Source organism: Pteronotus mesoamericanus, unplaced genomic scaffold (assembly GCF_021234165.1).
Source record: "Pteronotus mesoamericanus isolate MK-2021 breed Mesoamerican mustached bat unplaced genomic scaffold, CSHL_Meso_final contig_752, whole genome shotgun sequence".
Classification (NCBI taxonomy): domain Eukaryota; kingdom Metazoa; phylum Chordata; class Mammalia; order Chiroptera; family Mormoopidae; genus Pteronotus; species Pteronotus mesoamericanus.
The window spans coordinates 77,686-105,374 of record NW_026555251.1 but is presented as its reverse complement, the minus strand read 5'-3'; the positions used below and the strand labels follow the sequence as shown (position 1 = coordinate 105,374).

The 27,689-nt window shown below is 50.8% G+C and overlaps 1 protein-coding gene across 1 annotated transcript; it reads left to right on the top strand.

Moving 5' to 3' along the window:
- Positions 1 to 1,146: 1,146 nt before the first annotated feature.
- NLRP3 (NLR family pyrin domain containing 3) lies at positions 1,147 to 27,689 on the top strand. Its single transcript, XM_054584060.1, has 9 exons — positions 1,147 to 1,429; positions 4,509 to 4,613; positions 5,096 to 6,860; positions 8,840 to 9,010; positions 11,031 to 11,201; positions 12,496 to 12,666; positions 23,892 to 24,062; positions 24,539 to 24,709; positions 27,590 to 27,689. The coding sequence occupies exons 1-9, from the start codon at positions 1,153 to 1,155 to the stop codon at positions 27,687 to 27,689; spliced, it is 3,102 nt and encodes a 1,033-aa protein (XP_054440035.1). The 5' UTR covers positions 1,147 to 1,152.

Genomic DNA, 27,689 nt, shown 5'->3' with positions numbered 1-27,689 from the left:
CCAGGACATGGTAGAGAGACGTGCGCTCATTGCCCCCGTGCGCACCCGAGTTCGGCCTCGCTGCAGCCTCTCTGGCAGTCGGCTGTCGGGGGGCATCTGGGACTGTCACCCCCTCCCCATCTTTCTCGCATTGCCACAGTTACTCACTTCCTTTTCTCCTGTTTTGTTCCCCAACCTCCTTTCCTCGGGCCAACAGAGAAACAAGGAACTAGAGTCTTTCCGTTGGAAGGAACTTAATAACCATGTTTTCCACTCTGTCATTTTACAGATGAGGAAACTGAAGTTGAGGGATAGTGATGCATTTGTCCCGGATTGTAGCCCAGTCAGCAGTGCCCCGAGGACCCCCGGAGGTGGTGCCATGTAGCTTCCTGGGCACCCACTACCCTGCTGCTGTGACTGTCTCTGGGATAATTACCGTTTCTCCCCACAGGGATGCCTTTCTTCTTGGCTCAGGACACTCCCAGGTGGAGCCAAGAACACAACTGTCTAGTAGGCATTGGGCTCACTTCTCAAAACTGCAGATGAAATTCATTGCAGTTCAGTGATATATTTCCTTTCAGTTTTCCTACTTTCTGATCATGTAGTTCTCTCTAAGGGTAGACTTTGAAAGAGACTCCCTGTTAGGCTGGCTGGTGAAAGAATTCACAAAGAGAAGAAAGTGCAGGGAGCGAAGTTGTCATTCACTTTCCCCGAGGGGAAAGGGGCTCAGTGTGGAGAGATACACCAGCAGCAGAAAGTTGGTGCTGCGGGCTTGTATTGGGTGATATAGGGGAGAAGGGTGCAGCTGCATAGTCATGGCAATTAGCTGCAAGTCAGGAGACTTCTGGCTGATTGTGCAGCTTCAGTTTGTCCTGCTGTTATCCTTGGGTTCAGGGTCCAGCGCTCCAGTCTGATATGTCCTGTTTGTGTAAGTTTTAAAGCACCTGCGCAGGGGATGCCTTCAGTAATCTCTCTAGTCCTGAGAAGAGGGGCTCCGAGGAATGACAGTTAATTGTGCCTGACAGGCTCAAGGACGAGAGAGCTGGCTCTAGCAAAGGGGGCCTGAAAGGGGCCTCTTCGTCCTTTTACCTTCCTTACCCACATGCTGATTCTACTCCCACTTCCTCCAGCTGGACCTACGCCCCGAGGCCCTGACCAGGGCTGCAGACAGGCATGGCCAGCGTCCGCTGCAAGCTGACCCACTACCTGGAGGACCTGGAGGACATGGACCTGAAGAAGTTCAAGATGCACCTAGAAGACTATCCCCCTCAGGAGGGCTGCATTGCACTCCCCCGGGGCCAGACGGAGAAAGCAGACCCTGTGGACCTAGCCACCCTCATGATTGACTTCAACGGGGAGCAGAAGGCATGGGGCATGGCGGTCTGGATTTTTGCTGCGATCAACAGGAGAGACCTTTACGAGAAAGCCAAGAGGGAGGAGCCAGAGTGGGGTGAGTACAAGGAAGCAAGTATTTGTTTTAATTGTGATAAGATACACATAACAGAAAATTTACCATCTTAAACATCGTTAAGTGTACGTTTCAGTTGTGTTCAACGCATTCACGTCGCCACACAATCCATCACCAGAGCTCTTTCCCATCTTGCAAAACTGTCTCCATGAAACAACAATTCCCCAGCGCCTCCCTTAGCCCCTGGCTCCCGCCACCTACTTTCTGTCTCTATGAATTTGACTCCTCCAGGGACCTCATATAAGTGGAATCATTCAGAACTAGCCTTTTAGTGTGACTGGCTTATTTCATTTAGCATAAAGTCCTCAAACTTCATCCATGTTGTCACATATAACAGGATTTCATTCCTTTTTAAGGCACAGTAATATTCCACGGTAAGTATATACCACATTTTGTCTATCTACTCATCCGTCAGTGGACGTTCAGACTGCTTCTAGCTTTGCATTCTTGTGAATAATGATGCTATGAACATGGGTGTACACATTTCTTTGAGACCCTGCTTTCAGTTCTTTTGAAGTAGAATTATTGAATTACATGGTAATTCTATGTTTTTTGAGGACCTGCCACGCTGTTTTGCACAGTGCCTGCACCATTTTACACTCCCACCAACAGTGCACTGGGGTTCCAGTTTCTCCACATCCTTGCCAACACTTGTTTTATGTTTTTGTTTTTGTTTTTTAATTGTAGCTATCCTAGTGGGTGTGAGATGATATTGCACTGGGGTTTGATTTGCATTTCCCTATTGACCGGTGATATGGAGTGCCTTTTCATGAGCTGGTTGGCCGTTTATCTTTGAAGAAATGTCTGTTCAAGCCCTTTTCCCATGTCTTAATTAAGTTGTGTGTTTTGTTGTTGTTGTTGTTGGCTTGCAGTAGCTTTTTATATATCTTGGATATTAAGCCCCTATCAGATATATGATTTGCAAATATTTTCTCCCATTTCATCCAGGTGTTGCCTTTTCACTCTGTTAAGGGTATCTTTTGATGCATTAGAGTTGGTATGTTTGTTTTTTAATAATTTCTTTTATTTTTTTCAGCTTCATTCTCTTTCTCCCTCTCATGATCATGCCATGAGTAGGTAGAAGAAAGCAGTTTGCTTTTTTCTAACTCTTTAGAAACCCGAGTCAGGGCTCACGTACCTCTAGGAAGCTTCCCTTGATTAGTTCCACTTTATCCAAATCTCTCCTGCATCTGAAACTTGCTATGACTCTGCCTGCAGCTCCCTGTGAGGACACACGGCCAACCACGTGACCTGCTCGCAGGGCCCACCACCAGGAGTCTCTGGCTCAGGGCCACCTGTCCCCTCGCAGACTGTGCGACAGGCACGCAAAACCTCTGGATGCTCCTTTGGCCGTGCGGCGGGTTCGAGGCTCTGCCTCTCTCTGCAGACAGGGCAGGGCACAGGCTCTGCCGCCGGCTTGGTCTTCTCAGCAAGGGAAGGGCACAAAGCGTGCTCAGAGGGATCCAGAAAGTCACGGCTGCCAATGTCGGGCTAGTGCAGAGGAGGGTTTGAGCTCCTCTGACCCAGCAGGTCAGAGGAAGCATGGGGTGGGGGGCCCGAGGCGGGCGCACAGCAGTGGGTGTTACACACAAATCGTGCATGATGACACAGTCATAACCGTGTCATACTCGCATGTGTAGTAACCAGATGTCATACTCGCAAGTGTCGTAACCAGATTCAAGTGGAATCATAGTTAACAGTTTTTATGGATCTTGCTCATTTCTCACAAGAACCCCATGCGGCCAGTGCTTTCCAATGAACTTTCAATTTCATTATGCGAAATGCGACACGCCCGTCCCAAAGAGACAGCTGCAGGGCTCTGTGTGAGAGGCGCCCCGAGGGGCCAAATTCGCAGGCACAGGAAATGGTTGCCGGGGGCTCCAGGGAGAAGGGGATGGGAGATCATTATTTAATGGGCACAAGTTTTCAGTTTTACAAGAATTCTGGAATTGACTGCCCAGCAATGTTAAGGGAGCCCGTAAGTTCTGGTTGCCCGCGGCTGCGTCCTCATCAGAGCCCAGGCCCGGCACATCTTTGGCCCAAGCCTGACTCTTAACCACTGTGACATCCTGGCTCCCACACGTGGGTCTTGAGGTGGAAGAAATCTGACCAGGGTCAGAACTTCTTTCTGGGGGTGGGAAGAGTGGCTAGAGTCAGGTTTTAGGTAGAAGTAAGTTGTGGTTTTGCTTTGAGTTAATGCAGATTTTGTTCTGTGGCCTAGGCCACCAACAGTATGTGCCTCCAGGATAAGCAGAGGCCTGCTGGTGCCCCCCCGTGCCCCTTTGGGTTCCTGCCCCCCACCGGTGCCCGCACTGTGTGCCCACCCCCGGCACCTTGCTCTTGCTCTGCTGAGTCTGAGTTTCTCCTGGGAAACGCCTCTTTGAAATGTGTCGTTTAGTGACTATTCAGATTTGTGATTCTCAACAGCGGATGCAGGTTGGAGCTTTAAGAATATAGTGATTCCTGAAAAAGCGTCACGGGGGTGAAGTCCTGGAATCAGTAATTTTAAGGCTTCATAGGTGAATCTGAAGTCAGCCAGGATTCTGCACTGCCTGGTTAGACACAAACCACACTGGCAATCCTCCCTCTTGAAGACCTGGAACATGGATCCAATGAGTTCCAGGCATTTGGGGTCAGGGAAAGGTGATCCTCCTGGCCTTTGGCCACCTTGGGGACACTGGCAAGCATGGAGAGACCCCAAACCAGTCCACCGGGGGGCGGGGGCCTGACGGCCAAAGATGCGTGAGGACCAGAGAAACCTGCCTGCCGCACATGTTTGCCGGTTGCTTTCCAGGTCTGGGAGGGAGATTCAGAGACTGGACGCTGTGGGCGTACGAGCTCAGAGGGTGGGTCACCACCGTGGCTTTGAAATGACGGCCAGAACGCCTCCTGGCTGGACCTTTGGCTGCACACCTGCCATCTGCAACTCTGAGCTGTGTTTTGGTTTGGCCGATGTCCCGGCAGGTGCCTTTGACCTGTGCCTGGTGTGGGGTCTCAGTCACATCGCCTTCGTCAGGAATCCTAGATTTTGACACTTTGCATTTTTCCCCTTTATTTTCAGATCCCACACCTGTGTCTGTGGTCTGCCGGGAAGACAGCCTCGAAGAGGAGTGGATGGGCTTATTGGGGTACCTTTCCAGAATGTCTATTTGTAGGAAAAAGAAAGGTAACCATGGGGAAGGCGCTTTCCGCTGGATTTGTAGATGAGATCTGGGAGGCCCTGGGAAGCTGGGGGGCTGCTCCCTGGAGGGCTCCCTCTCCTTGGGGTGCAGAGGCCCAGCTCAGGAAATCCCAGTAGCTGAGGACACAGTACATGTTTACCTGGCTCCTTGCAGTCCCCAAACCAAGGGGAGGACATTGAGTGTTTTGGATTTTAAAAGGCATGGGCTTCAGAGTACCTATCGGAGTAACATTGCATACAGATGATTATCTGGCTGGGGACAGCGCCAGGCCCTTGGCTCTTCTGCTCAGCTGTGTGTAGGGAGATGTTGACACACCAGGTTTATACCCAGTAGCGGGGAGGAACTGCACCCCCATTTCTTGGCTCCAGTGTCCACTCCCTAGGGACAGCAGGCCACTGTAGAGAGCTCATCTCGGGGGGACGTGCTCAGGCTTCCCCCAGACTCTCACTTTCCGTCTCTGCCGCAGATTACTGTAAGAAATACAGAAACCACGTGAGAAGCAGATTCCAGTGTATCAAAGACAGGAACGCCCGTCTGGGAGAGAGTGTGAACCTCCGCAAGCGCTACACCAGGCTGCGGCTCGTCAAGGAGTACCCGAGCCAGCAGGAGAGGGAGCAGGAGTTCAAGGCCATCGGCCGGACCCTGGCCCAGACGCCGGACAGCCCCCAGAGTTCCATGAACTTGGAGCTGCTGTTTGAGCCTGAGGACCCGTACTCGGAGCCCGTGCACACGGTGGTTTTCCAGGGCTCAGCGGGCATCGGGAAGACAATCCTGGCCAGGAAGATCATGCTAGACTGGGCGACGGAGACACTTTACCAGGACAGGTTTGACTACCTGTTCTACATCCACTGCCGGGAGGTGAGACTGGGGACGCACAGGAGCCTGGGGGACCTGATAGCCAGCTGCTGCCCTGACTCTGACCCTCCCCTATGCAAGATCATGAGGAAGCCGGCCAAGATCCTCTTCCTCATGGACGGCTTTGACGAGCTGCAGGGGGCCTTTGACGAGCACGCGGAGGAGCTCTGCATGGACTGGCAGGAGGTGCAGCGTGTGGACATCGTCCTGAGCAGCCTCATCAGGAAGAAGCTGCTCCCCGAGGCCTCACTGCTCATCACCACGAGGCCTGTGGCCCTAGAGAAGCTGCACCACCTGCTGGACCGTCCGCGGCATGTGGAGATCCTTGGCTTCTCAGAGGCCAAGAAGAAGGAGTATTTCTTTAAGTACTTTTCCGACGAGCAGCAGGCCCGGGAAGCCTTCAGGCTGATCCAGGAGAACGAGGTCCTCTTCACCATGTGCTTCATCCCCCTGGTCTGCTGGATCGTGTGCATGGGGCTGAAACAGCAGATGGACAGTGGCAAGAGCCTCGCCCAGACCTCCAAGACCACCACCGCGGTGTACATCTTCTTCCTCTCCAGCCTGCTGCAGTCGCGAGCGGGGAGCCAGGGACAGCTCGCCTCCACCGGCCTTCGGGGCCTCTGCTCGCTGGCCGCCGATGGGATCTGGAATCAGAAGATCCTGTTTGAGGAGGGCGACCTCAGGAACCACGGCCTGCAGAAGGCCGACGTGTCCGCGTTCCTGAGGGTGAACCTCTTCCAGAAGGAGGTGGACTGCGAGAAGTTCTATAGCTTCATGCACATGACCTTCCAGGAATTCTTTGCTGCCATGTACTACTTGCTGGAAGAGGAGGAGCACCAGGGGGCCAAGAACTTGCCGCAGAGTCCTTGTGAGCTCCCCAGCCGAGACGTCAGAGTCCTTCTGGAAAACTATGGCAAGTTTGAAAAGGGGTATCTGATTTTTGTCGTCCGTTTCCTCTTTGGCCTCATAAACCAGGAGAGAACCTCCTACTTGGAGAAGAAGCTGAGTTGTAAGATCTCCCAGCACATCAGGCTGGAGCTGCTGAGGTGGGTCGAGGCCCAAGCCCAGGCCCTGACCCTGCGGGCACAGCCCAGCCAGCTGGAGCTGTTCTACTGCTTGTACGAGATGCAGGAAGCTGACTTCGTGCGCGGAGCCATGAGCCACTTCCCCAGAATAGAGGTCAGTCTCTCCACCAGAATGGACCACGTGGTTTCTTCTTTCTGCATCAAGAACTGTCCCAGTGTGCAATCCCTCTCCCTGAGGTGGCTCCACAACTCGCCCAAAGAAGAGGAAGAGGAGGAGGAGGAGGAGGCCGCTCAACACTGTAACGCGGGCCGGTGCATCGTCCGAGGCCCTCACGCAGCCTCCTCTCATCGGTAAGGAGACCAGGTCCGGGCAGGTGGTAGAACCCGCCCTCCACTTTTCAGCCACCCTTCCTTTGGCACGTGCTCCCTCTCCCCTCTTCTCAACTGTCTTTCAAACGCGGCTGCCGCAGCGCTGCAATTCTGCAGCCACCGCCACCCTCAGTAGATCCCTTCATCGGCAGAGACTGACCCGTAGGAAAAGGGTAGCTGGATAAGTGAGACAAGAAAAAGCCAAGGAAACAATAGGAGACTGAGTAAAAATGTTTATAAACTCAAATTGCTTGCAGTCCACTTGGGGCTCTAGTGTGTAACAGCCAGTCAACACCAAAGGGGCAAAAGTGGCCCAGTGACTTTGCCCCAGGGTCACAGAGGACAGAGGGCCTTCCTCGCTGGACGCCGGGGAGGGGTCTCTGGGTGAAGCCTGAGCCTTGACGTGGGGCGGGGTGGGGGACGGGAGTGGGGCAGAGGGAGAGGAAGGGAAGGGATTTGGGCAGTGGGTCTGGTAAGGACGACCCGTGAATGTGGTCTGAGGGAGACTGTGTGCAGGAGACAATGGGGAGGGACATGGCTGCACTGGCACACACGTGACAAGGGGAAACTGAGGAAGACAGGGCTAGAGAGGAGTCAGCGCTCCGAAGCCCCACACTGTGCTTGAACCAGGCGGCCGCCAGCAGCGCCTCCTTCAGGGTCTGCTTGCCCGTGTGCAGGTTGGGGGACTCAGGGCCGCACTGGGGCCGTGAGCAGCTGTTACCTGGCTTCTGAAGTCCCTGCCAGGGACTGCCAGGGCCCCAGGAGCTGTGGGGAGGTGGCCGCTCTGGGAGGGCACGGGTGTGACCTCTGTAGGAGACACTAGACATGGGACAAATTAAGTAGAAAGGAGGCTGGACCCTTCCACTGGCAGCAGTGAATTTTCAACTCCTTTTCTCTGCCTACCCAGCACCTTTACTGTTTGGTCCCCAAAGATCACCTCCTGGGGCTTCAGCGGTGGCTAAGACACAAATCCTGCTCACAGGAACTTAAGGTTCCATTGTGGGGACAGTTGGGAGTGACAGGCAGACTGAGAAAGTTGGGCTACGGCAAAGACACTTGCAGAGTGCGCCCAAGGCTCCCGGGGGCGGGGGCGGGGGACGGGGGCCCACCGGCTGCTTCTGAAGGACCAGTGTGAGAAGACTCGTAGGGTGGGAGGCTGGAAAGCAAGATGTGCTTCCATGGTGGCAAGGAGCTTAGCATAGCTAGAAAGAGGATGGAGGAGGTGGAGAGAGGGCGTGAGAGAAGGGGACCCACTCACTGGACCCCAAAAGCGAGACTGAGAAAACAAGGGGCCTGACCAAGCCCCCAGGACTGTGAGGAGGCTCACAGAGACTCAGAGCTACGCTTGGGGTGGAAAGCCTGCCGCCACCTCCAGATCCCAGCCCCCTTCCTTTGAGGGCAGGCGTGCACTTTGTGTGTTCTAGAACCTTCCTGGGACCATGGCAGGGGCAGCCACCCAGTGCCAGTTAGAAGTGCTGGCCCAGCCCTAGACCTGTGGAGTCAGACTCTGCGTTTGAACAAGGCCGCACATGGGAGTCACTGGGAAGCCTTAGAGACGCTGATGAGTCTGGCCCACATTATTCCCAGGCGTGGCCTGGCCTAGAACCTTCGGGAACACAGCTGACGCCCTCGTGCAGCCAGGACGAGAACTGCTCTCTGTGTCACTTGGCAGAGGGGCCGCTCACCGAGGGGGCGGGGAGGCACCTGAGGGGGCCCAGAGCGAGTTCGCGGTCAGCCAGAGTCCCAGGCTCACGCTGTCCCCACGCTGTGCGCAGGGTGGCTTCACCCAGGCCTCTGCCGCCTTCCCTCCTCGGTGGGCAGCCTGTGTTTTGGTGACTCATTTCTCATCCCTGGGGGGCTGACGTCTCAACCAGGTGACCACTACTCCTGGCCCCTTAGCTTGTTTGTTGCTCTTACTGGCCAATTTTCTTCTCGCCTTACTCCTCCCTTCCAATTTCTAGAGAGGTGAACTGCTGTCTTACATCCAGCTTTTGCCCGGGCCTCTTCTCTGTTCTGAGCACGAAGCAGAACCTCACGGACTTGAACCTCAGTGACAATCCTCTGGGGGACGCAGGGGTGCAGGTGTTGTGTGAAATGCTCCAGAATCCTGGCTGTAACATTCAGAGACTATGGTAAGGACCTGTGTGTGTGTGTGTGCGAGAGAGAGAGAGAGAGAGAGAGAGAAAGAACGAGAGTGAGCACCTGACGACGCTGTCAGAGGCCAGAGCGGCGGTTTCCTGGTTTCTCGGGGCTGCCATCACACCGGGCCACAGGCGGGGCTTAAACAACAGATGCGCCTTTCCCGCAGCCCTGGAGGCTGGAAGTGGGAGGTGAAGGTGTGGACAGGGCTGGCTCGTACCAGGCCACTCTTGCGGGTGTGGTCGGCGCCCTCCCAGGGCCTGTGCAGATCAGTCTCCTCGTCTCACGGGGAGGCCAGGTGTGTTGGACTGGGCCCTGCTCCAGTGAGCTCACCTTAACGCCGTCATTTCTTCAAAGGCCTCCTCTCCAAATGCAGCCACATTCTGAGGTCGTAGTGGTTAAGACTTCAATGTATGAATTTTTTTTGTGGGGGACAGAGTTCAGCCCACGACAAGGGAGAAAGCAGAATGGACTGGAGTCCTGTTCTTTAGGAAGTATCAGATAGAGAAGGATGAAGGGGAACTGAAAACAGGTCATCTGTTGGTGGTGACAGGAAGGCATGAACTCCAGTATCTTCTGTTTCCTTGTGGGTCATGCTTGTAGGTGGGGATCTGGGAGTTTCATCACATAGAGCGAAGTCTGGAGCCTCTCAGCACATTTTGTGGGGATTGGCTTGTCCCGGGAAACCCCCGGCGGGTGTGTTCTGAAGTACGTGCTCTGAGCACACCCACGGATCCGGCTCGCGCTCCGTGTTGAGCGCGCGCCGCCCTGCTCCATGGCATGTCCGCGTGGCGGGCAAGCCCGGCACTCAAATGCCTTTCTACCCCTCTCTCTTGCTCATCATACCCACCCCATCCCCATCCTCCCAGTTTTACCTTCTTTACAAGCCATGGTCCACTTTCCTCATGCTCGCTCCGCCAGCCCAGGCCCAGCAGCACTTGCCTGAGCAGTGCGACGGCTCCCCAGCTTCCCTGGGTGGGGTTTGTGTCTGCGGCCGCTGTCTTCCTGGTGCCAGAGCGGTGTCTTGGCACGTGTTGCTGCTCAGAAATACACACTGAAGGAAGAGTGGCTGTTTGCTTTCCCTCCAACCCTGGTCCGTGCAGAGATCAGAGGGTTATCTAGAAAATCCTACCTTCGTCATGACGTCCCACTTGCTTAAGTGCTGGTTTGATAACTTACAAACCTTTGTGATTTTGGCCTTGAAGGCTCTGGCTGGGTCTCGCTGCCTCTCTGCTCCCCACTGCCCACCCCCTACCTATGCTCCCATTCCTATTGCCCCTGTGCTGTCCCTGTGGGGTTCCAGGGACAGAGGCATGAGCAGGGACCGACCACTGGCGGTAATGAGGTGCTTTGCAGGTAAATACAGGTTTAACTGCCCACTTCCTCCTACTTGGCGAAGATGGGGGTGGGGTGGGGGGGGTGGTCTAAAAAGCTCCTGGACATCTGAGCTGCTGGCCTGGAAGGGAGCTGAGCTGTTTATTGTTCTTGTTCCTGTGAAGGGCACAAATTATTGGTATTGCTGTAGTGTGTGTATGTGTGTACACATGTATGCACGTGTGCGAGTGTACGCACGCAAGTGTCAGTGTAAAACGAATCAAGAATTAGCTGCTTGCTCCCTCTGTGTGGATGGAGCCTGGGATTAAACCGCTAAGCAGAACGGCAGGATGAGGTTGGCACAGAGAAGATGTGCACCGAAGGGAGCTCAGCGTCTGTCGGAGGGAGTTCCCTACCCTTTTTATTAACAGAACGGAACGTGTTATTTACAAATTTGGGAGCTGACCGTTAATGAGGAAGGGAGTTCACTGCCTGTGTGTCCCTTCCCTATATGTCTTGGGCCGTATTCAGGAGTTCTGATAAGATGACACTTTCCCAAAAACTTCATTATGATTTTCCCTTTGTAACGTGAGAACACAAGGGCCCCTGTTTGGGCTCCGAACGCCGGACGCGCGCAGACCCGAGGCGCGCGAGCGTGCGTTCTGCGTTCTGACGCTCTGCTCCTGTGCTTGGCCCGAGGTTGAGGCGGTGCTGCCTTTCCCAGCGCTGCTGCTCCTACCTCGCCGCCGCGCTGAGAGGCTCCGCGACACTGCTGGAGCTGGACCTGAGCCACAACGCGCTGGCGGACCGCGGGCTCCGGCTCCTGTGCGGGGGACTGCGGCGCGCCTGCTCCCCGCTGGAGAAGCTGTGGTGAGTGAGCCGAGGCTTCAGCGAGCGCCGCAGGCGGGGCGCGAGAGCGCGGAGGGCCTTGGCTTAGGCGTCCGTCCCCCGCCCCCGGGTGTCGGCCAGGTCGTGTTTGCTGCGGGCAAGGCCACCTACTGAGCCCTGGAGGGGAAACTCGGTCAAAGGAATTACGTTGCTTTTAAGGTATTCACAGCCCCGCTGAAAACGTACAGCCAGTGTGATACACTGCTCACGACAGGCCCCTGTTCTCGGCACTGAACAGGACCGGTGGTGCTGAGGCAACACACACACCTGGTATCCGTGCCGCCCCCCGCTGAATGAATTTGGGAAACTCAGATTTTGAAGCAGAGAAGAAAGCGCTTGAAAATAAATGGGTTGATTTACACCCATCGGGATGGTTATTATAAACCAAACCAAAGCAAACCAAAACGGAAAACAACACGGGTTGGTGAGAATGTGGAGGAATTGGAAACCTCCCATGCAGCTGGTGGGAATGTTAAATGGCCCAGCTGCTTGCAGAAAACAGTGTGTCAGTTCCTTAAAAAAAAAGTTAAACATAGAATTACCAAATGACTTAGTCATTTCACGGCTGGGGATCTATCCCAGAGAGTGGAAACGATGCACTCAGACATGTATTTGTACAGCCATGTCCACGGCTGTGTTATTTGCAATAGCCAAACGGTGGAGGCAACCCAAGTGCCCGGCAATGGATAAATAGATTTTTAAAGTGTGATATATACACAAATACAGACTTAAAAGGAATTCTGACACATGCTGTGACATGGGGAAACCTTGAGGACATGACTCGAAGTAAAATAAGCCGGACACAGAAGGAGAGAGTCTGTTTGATCCATTTGTGTGAATGAGGTCCCTAGCGTGGTCAGAGTCAGAGACAGAAAGCAGAAGGGTGGCTGCAGGGCCCAGGGGAGGGGATGGGGGACAGAGCGTCAGTTGGGGAAGATGGAGAAGTTCTGGAGACGGGCGGTGGGGATGGCTGCACAGCAGTGTGTGTGCTTAATGCCGCTGAGCTGTACGGTTAAAGATGGTTCCAGCGGCAGATTGTATGTTGTGCATATTCAACACAAGAATAAACGTTGGGAGCTGGGAAGATGTTGAAGAAGCTTCGTGAGCTCAGGAGGGGTTTACTTGGTCACAAGCAGAAAAGGAAATCAACAGCTGCTGTACAGCTTGGTGCACTCTCCCTGTGTGTGGCTGGACTAGAGGTGGGGATGGGACACGCATCCGGGGTCGCAGCAGCGTGGGGGACACCTGTGTTAACATTCTGACATCTCTGTGGAAGGTTGATCGACTGCTGTCTCACGATGGCCTGCTGTGTGGACCTTGCGTCCGTCCTGACCACCAGCCAGTCCCTGACCAGGCTCTACATGGGAGGAAATGCCCTGGGAGACGCAGGAGTTAGGCTTCTATGTGAGAAAGCAAAACATCCGCAGTGTAAACTGCAGAAGCTGGGGTAAGTGTTCATGCTGTCTCAGCAGAAGAGAAGCTTCTCTTCAAAGATGCACTGTTGGGAAATGTGGGGGATACTCAGGTGAGGCTGAGGGTGGAGAACAAAGGAGACAGTTTCTGAGGGGGTTCGAACATACTACCTACTGCTGGCAAGGCATTTATGACTACAGAGTTGGAGGCTCTCAGAGTCAAGAGAAATAAAAAAGATTGTGCTTCCCAATTCTCCACTTGCTTTTAAAACGTCGATGGGGATAGTCACCTGTCGTATGTGCGAACACTTCCAAGCAAGTTAGTCATCGCTGCACAACGTGGCCACTGCTGCATAACGTGGCCATTGCTGCACAACGTGGCCACAGCAATAGGAGAGGGTTCCTGTCTTGACAGGGTGCCATCGTTGGTTTCTGTGCATTGGTTCTGCTCCTGAGAGCTCTGCGGAGGGGTGCTGATCTCAATTCCCAGGGCTGCAGGTCCGCACTTGTCCCCACCGAGCCCGGGAGCGGGCCGGGGCCTGGGGCTGCTGTGCCCTTACCCTGGCATCTGAGGCCCCAGTGATCTAGCTTAGTCCCTGTCCCCGCCCAGCCCTCCGTGGCTGCTGCGCTTCAGCCTCTGCAGCTGCTGAAGAGAGGGGCCTCCGTCAGGCTCCCCGCATCCCGTGGGCTCGGAGGGAGCGGGCTTGCTTTCCAGCCACCCCGTTCTCCTACCTGGCTTTTCCTTGGCCTGCATCCTTACCCTATCCGACCCTATCCAATCTTCTCCCCGTATTTTCTCAGGCATGTCTCCTCCCATTTATGGTCGCCATCTTGGCCCCTGCTGCGCCTGCCTCATAGAAGAAGGCGCTCCCCTCGCATCTTCTCCCTCCTCCTGTTAATCCAGGGAAACTGGCCACCTGGATGGAAAGCTGGTGTTTTCTGCCCACTCGGAGGTTAATCCATTTGATGGAGCAATTCCAGCTGTTCGCTGGAATGTCTGTGAAACTGTAGTTTCCCAACTGATCAGGCTCAGCCAGTTTTCTCCCTTCTCTTTTGTTAATACCTCACTAGCTGCTGATGCTAAGATGATCCCTTTATAATGAACTGGCGATCTAGTAGCTAACAGGTTTCTCTGAGTTCCGTGGCCAGTCTAGCACATTAGCTAAACCCGAGGAGCAATTGCGGGACTCTCCGACATAGGCTGGTCGGCAAAGGTGGAGGCGCAGCTGGCGCGTGCAGGCCTGCAGGGCGGAGCCCGCGGCCTGCGGAGCCTGACGCTGCCTCTGGGCAGGTAGAGTCAGTACCGCGTGGGTTACTGGGCACCCTGCTTATGACTGAGAACTGTTTGTTGATGTGGGCACCCCTCCTCCGTGTTAGAAATTAGGTCTCAGAACACCTAAAAGAAGAGATGGTTATGTCGTCTTGGAGAGCTGGCTCCTTGTATCATTGTGTGATGTCCCTCTTTATCCCTCATAACTTCTGTTGCTGTGAAGGTTGCACTGCCCAAACTGGATATAGCGGTCGCTGCTTTACTTTTTAAAACTTTCAATCTTTATTGAGGTGTCATTTTATTTTACCAATAAAAATGATAACACTTAATAAGTACAACTCGATGGTTTGATATGTGTATATATACATTGTGAATTAATTTCTATAGACAGTTCATCACCTCACATCCTTACCTTTTTCTTTGTGGTAACGACATTTGAGCTCTCCTTTCTTAGCGAATAACAGGCGTACAATGCATTGTCATTGACTACAGTCACCGTGCCGCTCACAGGTCTCCAGAACCGCTCACGTTCCGACCCGGAGTTTGTGCCCTTTGCCCAGCATCTCCCTTTGCCCCAGCCACCCAGCCCTGGCACCCAGCACTCCACTCTGTTACTATGAGTTTCATTTCTCTTTTTAGATTCCACATATATGTGCAGTCATGCAATACTTGTCTTACTTTGTCAGGCCTGCCTCATTTCGCATAGTGCCCCCGGGGTACCCATGTTGTTACAGACGGCAGGGTTTCCTCTTGAAAGGCTGGATAATACTCCATTGTGTGTGTCAGCACGGTGTATTTTTCTCCATCCCTTTACTTTTAATCTGTTTGTGTCTTTACATTTAAAGTGTGTTTCTTGTAGATAACATATAGTTGGGTCTTGTTTTTTTTTCACTCTATAGTACTTGTCTTTTAATTGGTCTATTTTTGCCATTTACACTCAAAGTAATTATTGACATAGTTGGATTAATATCTATCGTATTTATTCCTGTTCTCGATTTGTTTCCTTTTTTCTTTGGTCCTATTTTTGTCTTCCTCTCTTTTTTTTTTTTTTGTGGTTTTAATTGAGCATTTATATGATTTTATTCTCTTTCTTTTCTTAGCATATGTTATACTTCTTTTTTTTAGTGGTTACCCTAGAATTTTTAATACACATTTACAACTAATTCAAGTCCACTTTCAAATAATCTTATACTGCTTCATAGGGAATACAGACACCTCATAATAACAAAATAGTCCTAATTTTTCCCTCCTGTTACTTGTAACATTGCTGTCATTAATTTCATTTCTACATGAGTGTATATCTACACATCAGTATAAATAATTGAATACTTTTTTCCTATTATTATTTTGAACATGATGCTAGTTGATCAATTAAGAATAAGAAAAGTAAAAGTTTTTATTTTACCTTCCCTATTTGTTTCTGATGCTTGCTTTCTTTATGTACATTTACCCTATATTATTTTACTTCTCTGTAAAGAACTTTAAAAAAAAGTCTCTTGCAAGGTGGGTTTATTGGCAGCAGTTTTCCCCATTTATTTTTTTGTCTGAGAAAGTCTATGTTTCTTTTCCATTTTTGATGGATAATTTCACAGGGTACAGATTTTTATGTTTTTTTCTCTTTCCACACTAAATATTTCATTCTCTTGTTGTTCATATGATTTCTGAGAAGTCAGATGTAATTCTTATATTTGCTTCTCAATAGACAAGGATTATTTTTCTCTGGTTTCTCTCAGGATTTTTCTTTCATATTTGATTTCGTTGTATTTCAAAAATGATATGCCTAGCTGTAGGTTTTTGTTTGTTTGTTTTGCATTTTATGCTGCTTGGTGTTCTCTGAGCTTTCTCTCTCTGTGGTTGGGGTCTAACATTAATTTTGGGAAGATGGTTCACCATTATTGTTTCACGCATCTCCTCCGTTCCCTTCTGTCCTTTTTTTCTTCTGGAATTCCCTTTATGTGTATGTTACAGTCTCATGTTGACTTTTATTGTTTCACAGTTCTTGGATCTTCTGTTCTTTTTTTCCCCAGTGTTTTTATTTTCCTGTTAACTCTTTCAGCTTTGGAAGTTCGTATTGAAATCCTAAAGCACAGAGATTTTTTAATCAGTCATTTACAGTCTACTGTTAATCCCATCAAAGACATTCTTTAGCCCTGTTACAGGGATTTTTATCTCTAGCATTTCTGTTTGGTTCTTCCTTAGAATTTCCTTCTCCCTGCTGACGTTGTCCACCATCCTTACATGTTGTCTACTTTGTCCATTAGGACCCTTAGTGTATTAATCGTAGTTGTTTTAAATTTCTGGTCTGATCATCTTAACATTGCTGTAATATGTGAGTCAGATTCTGAATTTTTTCCTGTCTTTTTGAACTCTGATTTTTGCCTTTTACTATGTCTTGTAATTTTTTCTAGATGGCTGAGCATGCTGTATGGGGTAAAGGGGAACTTCTGTAAATAGGCCTTGAGTTGCACAATGGCGAGGTGTGGGGCAGAATGCATCTGTCACCCTAGGGTGAGGTTTCAGGCCTTGGTGCCCCTGGGCCTCTGGGCTGGGGCTCCTCCGCGCCTCTCAGAGCCTGCCCTCCTGCCCCTCGGAGAAACAGGCCGCCGGAGGGGCTCACACGGAGCACTCCCTTCCCTGAGGTCAGGTAGGCCCTAAAGATATCCCAGCAGGGCAGGCGTTGTGTAACCAGTCTCTGCCGTGAGCAAGTCCTGTTAAGAAGAACGGAGCTGTTTTCCCTCTCCTCCTGCTAAAAGCACAAAGGGATTTTTATCTGAAGTTCACTGTGAGGGCCTCATTGAGCTTCTGGAGGTAAAACTCACAAAAGCAGAGGCCCCCTGTGACTGGGCCCCTGGTATTTTACCTTCTGGCGGTCGGCACCGAGCCTCTGGCCAGTCAGTCACGGTTCAGGGGTCCCTGCCGAGGCTGGTGCCTGCAGAGGCTTCAGAGCCAGAAGTGTGGTTCTCTTTCTCCCCACTTTTGGGGCAGTGGTTTGCTCTGTGACCTCACATCTCTTACAGATCAAAGACGAGTTGCGGATTTGTCCATTTTTCAGCTTTTAACTTGTTGTTAGCATGCAGTGCTGACTCCTAGGCTTCCTGTGTGCTGGCCTGGAAGTTATGGGAATAAGACTTGGATCCACAAAGAGAGAAGTGACAGCGTCTTCTCAGACCACTTCTGAGACAACAGGCTGATGAGCAATCTTCCAGACAAATACTTAAACACCCACCTGGCAGCCCACCCACCCAGCCATCTCGATACGCTCTATGTGTTGGTTTTCTAGGGCTGCTGTAACAAAGTACCACAAGTGGCGTCAACAACAGGCACTTAGTTCTCTTTTGGTTTTCCTGGGACATAAGTGACATGCAGCGCTGTGAAGGGTGAGGTGTGCAGCATAACGCACGACATGCCTGTAGTTTGAAATGATTACCACAATAAGTTTAGTTAACATCCATCACCTCGTATAGTTATGAAAAGCTGTTATTTTCATTTGATGAGAACGGTTAGGATTTACTGTCTTAACTTGCAAACACAGTTTACCCAGCTGTGTCAATGACAGCTGTCGTGTTGGGCATCATATTCCTAGCACTCATTTAGCCTATAACTGGGAATCTGTACCTTGTACCTTTGACAACCTTCATTCAATTTCCCCACCCTGGCTTCCAGCTTCACCTCTTTTAATCACAAATCAGATCTCTTTTTTTTCTTATGAATTTGGCTTAAGGATTTTTTAAATCCTATGTATAAGTGAGATCATACAGCATTTGTCTGTCTCTGTTTGACTTATTTCACTTATCACAGTGCCCTCAAGGATTATCCTTATTGTCACCAATGGCCGGGTTTTCTTCCTTTTTAATGGTTGACTAATATTCCACTGGGTGTGTTTGAGTGTATCACATATATTTTTAAAAGATTTTATTTATTTATATTTGGAGAGAGGAGAAGGGAGGGAGCAAGAGAGGGAGAGAAACATCAATGTGCAAGAGAAACATTGACTTGTTCCCTATCATCTGCCCCTAACTGGTGACCTGGCCCACAACCGGGCATGTAACTGGCGACCTTTTGGTTCGCAGGCCGGGGCTCAATACACTGAGCCACGCCTGCCAGGGTTGTCACTTGCATGTATCTTTTTTTATTGAGGAGTTCCTTTATTATCAATTTATTCTCTTTTCTTCTACTCTGGTTCTCTACTTTTGAAAATTATCATGTGACTATACTTTTTTCTACCAAATGACTAATTGAAGACAGAAATAGTAACTCCTTTAGACTGCCATATTTATATAGCCCTGAATAAAATATGCCGACAAAAAGCATACACTTTCATTGAAAAATCCAGGGCATGGTGTAATTGCGTTTTTCATTTTGGACTCTTGGAATTGTTTTGAGCTATAGAAATAAGTAATGTTGGACTTAAATGTATATTCTGACACATAAAGTTTTTAAAATGTTTTTTAAAGATTATTTAATTTTGGAGAGAGGGGAAGGGAGGAAAAAAGAGAGAGAGAAACATTGGTGTGCGAGAAATACATTGAGAGGTAGCTTCTTGCATGCCTCCAACTGGGGACCAGGGCCACAACCCAGATATGTTCCTTGACTGGAAATTGAACCGGTGACCTTTTGGTTCCCAGGCTAGCACTCAGTCCACTGAGCCACAGCAGCCAGGGAAAATTATTTTAACTCCTAATTAAAAACTAGCCATACTCCATCCCACTCTTTTTTTTAAATTGAATTTATTGGCGTGACATTGATGAATAAAACCATACAGGTTTCAAGTGAACAACTCAATAAAACCTCATCTGCACACTGCATTGTGTGCTCATTGCCCCAGCAAGTCTCTTGCCGTCCCTGTTTATACCCCTCTATACCACATGTAGATAGATGGATTTATTAATCCATATATAGATATGTATTGCTTGATCCCTTCACCTTTTTTTACCCAGCTCCCCTCTCCTTGCCCTCTGACAGCTGTCAGTCTGTTCCAACTCCCTCCTGACAACCCTCCATATGATCTCTATTTCTATGATTCTGTTCCTGTTCTAATTTGCTTAGTTTTTGGTTTTGTTTTTTTAGGTTCAATTGTTGATAGTGGTGAGTTTGTTGTCATTTTACTGTTCATAGTTTTGATCTTCTTCTTTTTCTTAGATAAATCCCTTTAACATTTCATGTAATAAGGGCTTGGTGATCATGAGCTCCTTTAACTTTACCTTATCTAGGAAGCACTTTATCTGCTCTTCCTTTCTAATTGATAACTCTGCTGGAGAGAGTAATCTTGGATGTAGTTCCTTGCTTTTCATGACTTTGAGTACTTCTTGCCAGCCCCTTCTTGCTTGCAAGGTTTCTTTTGAGAAATCAGCTGATAGTCTTATGGGAACTCCTTTGTAGGTCACTGTCTCCTTTTCTCTTGCTGCTTTTAAGATTCTCTCCTTATCTTTAATCTTTGGCGATTTAATTATGATGTGTCTTGCTGTGTTCCTCCTTGGGTCCAACTTGTTTGGAACTGTCTGTGCTTCCTGGACTTATATGTCTATTTCCTTTGCCAGAATGGGGAAGTTTTCTTTCATTATTTTTTCAAACAAGTTTTCAATTTCTTGCTCTTCCTCTTCTCCTTCTGGCACCCCTATGATTTGGATGTTGGAGTATTTAAAGTTGTCCCAGAGGTTCCTAAGTGTTTCCTCATTTTTTTGAATTCTTGAGTCTTCATTCTGTTCTGTTTGAATGTTTATTTCTTCCTTTTGTTCCAAATCATTGATTTGAGTCCTGGTTTTCTTCTCTTCATTATTGGTTCCCTGTATATTTTGCTCTATTTCACTTTCTATAGCCTTCACTTCTTCCTTTATATTGTGGCCATACTCAATCATTTCTGTGAGCATCCTGATTACCAGTGTTTTGATGGGTTGGCTATCTCCTTGTCGCTTAGTTCTTTTTCTGGAGTTTTGATCTGTTCTTTCATTTGGGCCAGCATATCTGTTAATGTTGTAAGAAGCAGAGCCTTAGGTATTCACCTGGGCAGGGCTACCTACTTCTCTGTGTTGTGGCACTGTATGTGGGGGAGGGGCCAGAGAAGGAACAATGCAGCTTGCTTGGCTCTTGGCTGCTTTCAAGTAACTGGCAGTTTCTCCTGCCACCGCAACCCCCATAGGCTTTTACAGCCAGTGGCTTTGAGGTTTTATTTTGCCTATGCTGGAGCCCTGGGTTGCGGGGTCTGTCTCGCTCCCCAGCTGTTTCTGCAGTTTAGCCACATGCAAATGTGGGACCACCCAGTCTGTCAGCTGCCGCCTTGCCATGCGTCCTCTCCACCCCAGCTGCCGGCCCCCACCCCTCCTACTGGTCTGGATGAATGTTTCTTTTTTAACTCCTTGGTTGTTGGACTTCCATACAGTTTGATTTTGGGAGTTCTGGTTATTTTTTCATTTTTAAATTTGTTGTTGTCCTTCTTTTGGTTGTGCAAGGAGACAAAGCGTGTCTACCTATGCCTCCATCTTGGCCTGAAGTCTCCCAGGCATTTTATATTTTGTTAGGTAAAGCCAAATTTTCTTTTCTTGAACTTTAGGCCATTATCTCTTTACCCCAATATTATACAAGTGTTTCCCACTGAGCATTTACAAGGTCCTTTAACTTTTGTAACCCATTCCCCACCTCACTCTTTGTTTTGTTCCTGCCTGCTCCCACGCCTTGTTGACTATGGAGACTTCAGGAGGCTGACTAGCCAGTAAAGAGAGGACAATTCTAATTTTAAAAAAGAAAAACAAAACCCAAAAAACTTTTAGTTCCCTCTACCTCTAATGTTTCTTCCACATAACACCAGAGGGAGCTTTCAAATGCAAATTTGATAACTTTGAGTCTTTGCTTAAAATGCCTTGAAAAGTTCTTCTTTGAAGTCGGAGTAAAGTTGGTAGCATATATCTGACCTGTGCTTGCAAGGCTGCCCCTGACCACCGCTAGATGTCTGCTATACCCTTTTGCCCACCGCACTCTCCACTCTGTTTGGTGTTTTAATGAATTTGTTTCTTTAGTCCTTAGAGCCTGGCACGCTCTTCCACCCTGCCGCACTCCTGCGCACCGTCTGCCTTGGCCTAGAGCATCCCCACACTCTCCAACCTCCAGCTTCCATCAAGGAAGCTTCTTTTTCTCAGTCTTGAAGTAATTTCTTTCATCCTCTGCCTTTTTTCCATTTAAAAATACAGATTAAAACAGTACCTGTATCTTGGTTTAGTAATGACTCAATGAGCTGATCCTGTTAAAATCATCATCCCATAGCCAGGTACGTAGTAAATATTCAACAAATGTAGAATCTTCTTCCTCAGTTTTCTTTGTGAGACTTTTTTGTGACATAAGGTATATAGCATCATTAAAAATTTTTTAAAAACAATATATTTTTAACTTAATATGGTGCATGAGACGATATCTTTGCTCAGTCAATGTGGGCGTTGAATGGATCAGTTGAAACCAAGACACATGGCATTGGTTGCCTTCCCTTGACATAGTGGCCTGGTTGGGAAGACTTGCTTGTTTGATTTTCTCAGAAGTTCATTACATGCTGTGCACCCATCCGTCAGTCTCAGTGGTTACCAACATTTTGATCACTAAGATATGAGTCATTCTTTTTTTGCTGGTTTACAAAATACATTTCTCTGCAGATGGGTACTTGGCAACTGGAAAGGATGAGCAGTGACTTTGAACACTGACTCCTCAGTATCTGAGGTCACTGGGTGGCCATGGAAGGTAATAGGATAATGCTGATGTTTTCTCTGACTCAGCATGCTGTCCAGATGTCAGAATTCTGGGTAATGACACAGTCTATCTCAGGTCATCTTAATTGGGCACCTTGCCATTAACCTTGAAAACTAAGGTAAAAGTTCTTTGAACAGCTGATTTTTTTTTTACTGTTTGACATATCTCCCATGACTTTGATACATTGAATAACGTGGAGAAGATTAAATAACTAGAAAGAGTGGTCATGGGCATGTTTTTTCTCACTTGTAAATGCTTCCTCCCAGAGTTCAGGGAGAATCGACCAGGAGACTCCACGTTCAGCATATCTGCCTAGGTTGCAGGTTTGATCCCTTGTCAGGGCATTTATAGGAGGCAACAGATGGATGTTTCTCTCTCATATCTATGTGTCTCTCTCATTTTCTCTCCCTTTCTCTCTCTCTTGGCGATTCTTTCTCCTCCATCCTCACTCTGAACCCGACAGGTTCCATGTTGTGAGCAGCCCTGTGAAAGGACCACCCTGGGCTCCAGCAGAGGCGGGGCCAGAGGGGGCCAGAGGAGAGACTGGGGAAGGTGGCCCTGGGGAGAGAACCGAGGGAGGAGATGTGAGGCATTCTTCACAGCCTCCAGGTCTGCGTCGGACAGCCGCCACTTCCCTGTGCTCTTCAAGCACCTGTTTCAAAATCCCTTCTAGTCCTTCTCTGGAAATAGTAGTACTATTTGCCATTCTGTACCTTTCAAAATATTTTTTTTTCCCCTTTTTGATGCCTCTCTCTAGCCTCCTGGGATGTTCTCCCTTTTGCCAGTTTCTTAGTCTGAGTTGCTGTAACAAAACTTCCATACACGGGGTGGCTTAAACAACAAACGTTTACTTTTTCACGGGTCTGGAGGCCAGAAGCACAAGAGCAAGGCTCTGATACATGACCTGGTTCCTGCTGAGGGCCCGCAGTCACCTCCCCACTGAGTCCTCACCCGGGGCGGGGGGAGGGTGCTCTCGGGGTCTCGGTTACAAGGGCACCGGTCCCCCTCCTGGCCTCCGCTCTGCATAGCTGATCAAACCTCCCAAAGGCTCCACCTCCTAACGCCATCACGTGGGCGCTTACACTCTGCAGGTGGGTTCAGAGGGGATACAGTAGGAGGCCTGGAACAGCCAGTGATCCCGCAAACCCCTCTGCGTGTTTCCTAGGGACCCAGAGGTGAAATTCCTCTTAGGTGGAGACGAAACGTGCTAGAAGCCACGTGCGACTTGCCTGGCTTCTGCTCGTCCCTCCTGGGTCCACGTCCCTCCCGTCCTGCTGCCTCCGCCCGCTCTTGCTCGCGCTGACTCAGGGGAAGGCGGAGAGCAGGGGCGGACCCATCTGTTCCTGCTCCCCGGCCTGAGCGACTTCTTTCTGGGTTCCCACTGTTCCTGACTCTCAGACACGTTAGAGCTCAACAACCTGGGATTGTGGAAAATCCTCGCATGAAGAAATGTGATTGTACCAGAAGTTCTTCCCCGGAGGCCTCGCGGGAGGCCCCGCTCAGGCGCCTCGGTGTCAGGCGTCGCGCGCTTTGGGTGTTGCCCGGGAGTGGCGGCCCTCTGCTCCGGGGCCCTCGCGCTCTTGTTGGGTGAGAAAATAAGCTCACCTGACCCAAAAGCAGTGCTTCCAACATCTTAACGCCAATGAGAGCAACTTGTGGCCAGGCCTTTGTCTCTTCAGGGGGGCCTGTGGCGGACGGAGCGTCCGTGGGCAGGCAGGCAGCAGGCAGGGGGCCCCAGAGGCTTAAGTCTGGGCTCCCTCCCCACTGCACGCCTGCTCTTTGACCTTAAGAGAAACACGCCATTTGATGAGCCTACCATTTCTCATCTGTACAAAATATGCGACACTCACCGTCGCACGCACGGCCACCTTGCCTTGCCTGGCGGATGTGCGAGTCAAGTGAGGCGCGACCCTGCAGGGCGCCGCACAGCCTGGCTGTCCCTCTGGAGGGAGCGGCGGGGGCGGGGGCGCGGCGCACCCCGGCCGGCGCGCCTCTGTGTGGGGAGGGGAGGGCGGTGGATGCGTCTGGCTGAGTTTGCTTTCACTCTCTGTTCTTCTGACCCCAGCACGGCGTCTACTGAGACCGTCACGTGTGTGTGTTGTGGGGCCAGAGACAGGGATTTATGCTTCCTCGGGTTGTCCGTGCGGCTGGCTCGGACCGCTGAGAGGGAGGATGCAGAGTTTCCGATATAGGAGGCTCCGCGGTGACACAGCTGTGCCCGAGGAAGGCTGCGCCCTGAGGATTCCTGTCCCACTTCTGCAGGCTGGTGAAGGCGGGCCTCACGTCGGGTTGCTGTCCAGCTCTGTCCTCGGTGCTCAGTGCTAACCAGAACCTCACACACCTTTACCTGCGGGGCAACACTCTTGGAGACGCGGGCGTGAAGCTGCTGTGTAAGGGGCTCTTACACCCCAACTGCAAGCTTCAGATGTTAGAGTAAGTTCCTTAGCTTGCCCCCTGATGGGAGGGCGGTGGGGGCGGGGTTGGGGAAGTGACAATGAGATCATCCGTACCTAAGAGTCTGACCTGTGAGATTGAACCACGGGTCTGACCTGGGGGTGGGGGTGGGGGTGGGGCGGGGGTGGCTCTCCCTGCAGGTGCCAGCGGGGGCTCCTCTCACCACCAATCTCTCTACCGCAAGAGAGTGTGCGTGGCATGGTGGCTCTTATGTTCTAAGGAAATTTAGGGGGAGACACCCAATTTGGGAAAAATCAATTCAGAAACTGCTATTGCTAATTGGATCTGGATAATCCAGTGGCCTGGAAAAACAGTTACTCTCATCTGAATAACCACGGCACATCCAGTTGCTCCACGCTTCTTCATCCTGCACTTTTTATGTGAAATGCTACAGGCTAAGCTCGGGGAGACGGGAGAGGATAAGGGGATGTTTCCTTTGAATTGCTCTCTCGCAGACTAGACAGCTGCAGCCTCTCCTCACACTGCTGCTGGGATCTCTCCACACTCCTGACCTCCAACCAGAGCCTGCGACAGCTGAGCCTGGGCAGCAACGACCTGGGCGACCTCGGGGTCATGCTGCTGTGCGAAGTGCTGAGGCAGCAGAGCTGCCTCCTGAAAAGCCTTCAGTAAGTGCTCCCCGCGGCGAGTGAGGGGCCGGGCTCCAAGTCCCCAGGAAAGTTGGCCACTTACCAAATCCAAGGTGGTTTTTTTGTACCCAGGGTGAAGCTGGGCCTGGGCCAGCTGTTGCAGATATTTTATAAAAGGGTACAGGGGTCATGAACTACGTATTCAGCTTCATGCAGACTTTCAGGATGGTTCAGTTGGAGTGAAAAGACTTTCCCTCCACCTTCTTAAAGGAAATGTAAGGCCCACTGAAAGCAGCCAAACGGAGTTGCTTTTCTGCAGGTGCTTGGACTTCCCAGAACTAGACCTGCCTGTAGTGAGTGCCTCCGGACCGCGAAGGTCGTGGCATAGAGGGGTGTTGTTGGTCTTGGTTTTCAGGATTTCTTAGAGGAGAGAGAGGGTCTCAGAAACACTGAGCAGGGAAGTTGTGCCACATTCAGCCCACGCAGTGGGGGACGGCCGCCGGCCTCTGCCGCGCCTGGGTGCCCCTGCGATGCTCCTGCCTCTCCAGGAAGAGCTCCTGGGAGCGTCACAGCCTCCGGTCGGCCGAGGGCCAGGTCCTCCGCTGACACCAAGGGCCACGCCCCCACTGCATTCGGCTGCTCCTCAGGCTGCAGAGGCCACATGCTGTCCTCGGGGTTTCCTCCTACTTCGCGCTGGTTCTGCTCAGTCTTCTTTCTTGCCGCTCGTTGTCCTCATCTCCAAGCTGAATCCCTGGGACTCAGCCACTGCCCCAGTTTTCTTCTCTACACCTTCTCCCTCGAGCACATCATCCAGTCTTCTGGCTTTCCCCTGTATGTGCTGTACCCCCAGTTTATGTCTCCATGCATACCTTGTCCAAATGCTTATCTGCCCTGCCCACTTGGGTGTCTGATAAGCCTCCTGGACTTACATGTTCAGATCCAAACCTGGGCTGTTCCACGCTGTGTGAAACTGCTTCTTCCCCGTCTCAGTCTGGTAACTGTCCGAACTTCTCAGGCCAGAGAGGGCTGGTGCCACTTCCGATGCCCCTCTTCCTTCAGCACGTCCACTCTGTCGGCCTGGCCTGTGCGCTCTGCTCCCACGGCAGGCCCGCCCGCGGACCACCTCTTGCCAGCTTCATGGTTCTCACCCCGGGTCAGGCCGCTGTCACCTCTAGTCTGGACTGTCACACTGGCTTCTGCCGGGCTTCTCCGCATCCGTTTTGTTGCCACAAGAGGGAGCGTGCTGCTGAAACAGGAGACCCCCGCCGACGTGCACTGGGGACTGCCTGTCACACTCACCCCGAGTGCTGAAGACCCTGTGTGCTCTAACCGTGGCGCTTCTGCAAGTGCGTCCTCTCCTCGCCCTGTCCCTCCTGCTGCTCGCACACTGGCCTCGTGCGCTGTCACAGAGCCACAGGCTCCCTGAACTCTCCCCTGCTCGCCCCTCTGCCTGGGACTCTCCCCTTTGGGTAGCTACCTGCCTTGCTCCTGCGCCCCTCGCATGATCTGCTGAAAGATTTCCTCCGGGTGAGTGTTTCCTGCCCTCCCATCGAGAACAGCAGGCCAGCGCGCTCCTCCCTCTTTTCTCGCCCCCCCCCCCCCCCCCCCCCAGTGCTGTCCACCATCGTGTGTGCTAGGCCGTTTTCTCATTTATTTGTCATCTATGTCCTACTCAGGAGTTTAAATTCTATTAGCCCAGGGACCTCTGTCCTTGTTCATGACCTCAAGGCCAGAACCGGCTGGAAAGCAGGTTCGAACAGAAGTTCGAGTCAGCATTGCATCCTTGGGCCGACACGGGGGTGCGCATTTGCTGCAGGACCAGCCAAGCATACAGAGCTAAGAGAGCTACAGGAGCAAAGGGAGGGATTGGTCAGGATGAAGCCCAGCCGCTGCAGTGTGGGGATCGCTCACCCAGCCCTGAAAGCCCCTCTGGGGAAGAGGGACGGGCTCCCGACAGACTGGGGCGCATGCGGATGCAGTCAGCCTGTGCTGTCGCCTTGGCTTCCACAGCAGCATAGCACAGACGGGGCCCCTGAACAACAGACCTTCGCTTCTCACAGCTCCAGAGGAGGGGAAGTCCGGGGTCTGCTGGCTCCATTTTGGGGGAAGCTCTCCTCTGAGCTGGCCGTGGGCACCCTCGTGCTGTGTCCTCACATGGCAGACAGACGAGAACACTGGCATCACCCCCTAGAGGAACGCGGATCCCATCGCGAGGACCGGCCCAGTGGCCTGTCTCACTCTAATCGCCTCTGAAGGCGCATCTCCAAATACCGTCATGGGAGGTCAGGGCCTCGGCATGGGAATTCTGGAGGCACGTACACTCTCACTCCACAGCACCATCAGTTGTTAGAAATAAGGCAGGACAGATCGTCTGATATCTCCGTTAAGTGGTAAGGGAAATTTTAAAGAGGGAGAAAGAATTTATGTTGAAAAAGACTTGAGAGGCATAACAAGCAATTGCAATTTATTGACTTTATATGGCTCCTGATAGATGAATATGATTAAAAAAATGATCAGTTGAAGAAATTTAAACCTATTGGGCATATGTTGATATTAAGAAATTATTAACTTTTTAAGCTGTGATAGTGGCATTGTGGTTACGTTTAAAAAGTCTTCTTCATTTAGTGTCATTCCATGAACTATTTATAGGTGACATGCTGTGTTTAATTGAAACAGATTGTCTGTTAATTGTCAAAGCTGCATAACAGGCATAGGAGATTCATCATGCTCTTCTCTTATGTTTAAACATGTTCAAACTTGAAGATTCAAACGTAACAAGCCACACCAGGTATGCAGCGCAACACTGGAGCGCTGAGGAGCGTGAGCGGGCGAGGGAAGTGAGATGAGACGTTTGAGGCCAAAGCTCCGAGAGTGTTCATTTGAAGAGTGTAACTCAAGGCTCTCTCTTTGCTTTTACAGGTTGTGTAAAATGTATTTTAATTATGAGACAATCTGCGCATTAGAAACGCTTCAAGAAGAAAAGCCCGAGTTGACCGTTGTCTTTGAGCCTCCTCAGTAG

Coding starts and splice junctions, on each gene's coding strand:
- NLRP3 (XM_054584060.1), top strand. CDS start 1,153: ATGGCCAGCGTCCGCTGCAAGCTGACCCACTACCTGGAGGACCTGGAG. Junction 1,430..4,508: donor GAGGGAGGAGCCAGAGTGGG/GTGAGTACAAGG, acceptor CTTTATTTTCAG/ATCCCACACCTGTGTCTGTG. Junction 24,063..24,538: donor TGCAAGCTTCAGATGTTAGA/GTAAGTTCCTTA, acceptor GCTCTCTCGCAG/ACTAGACAGCTGCAGCCTCT.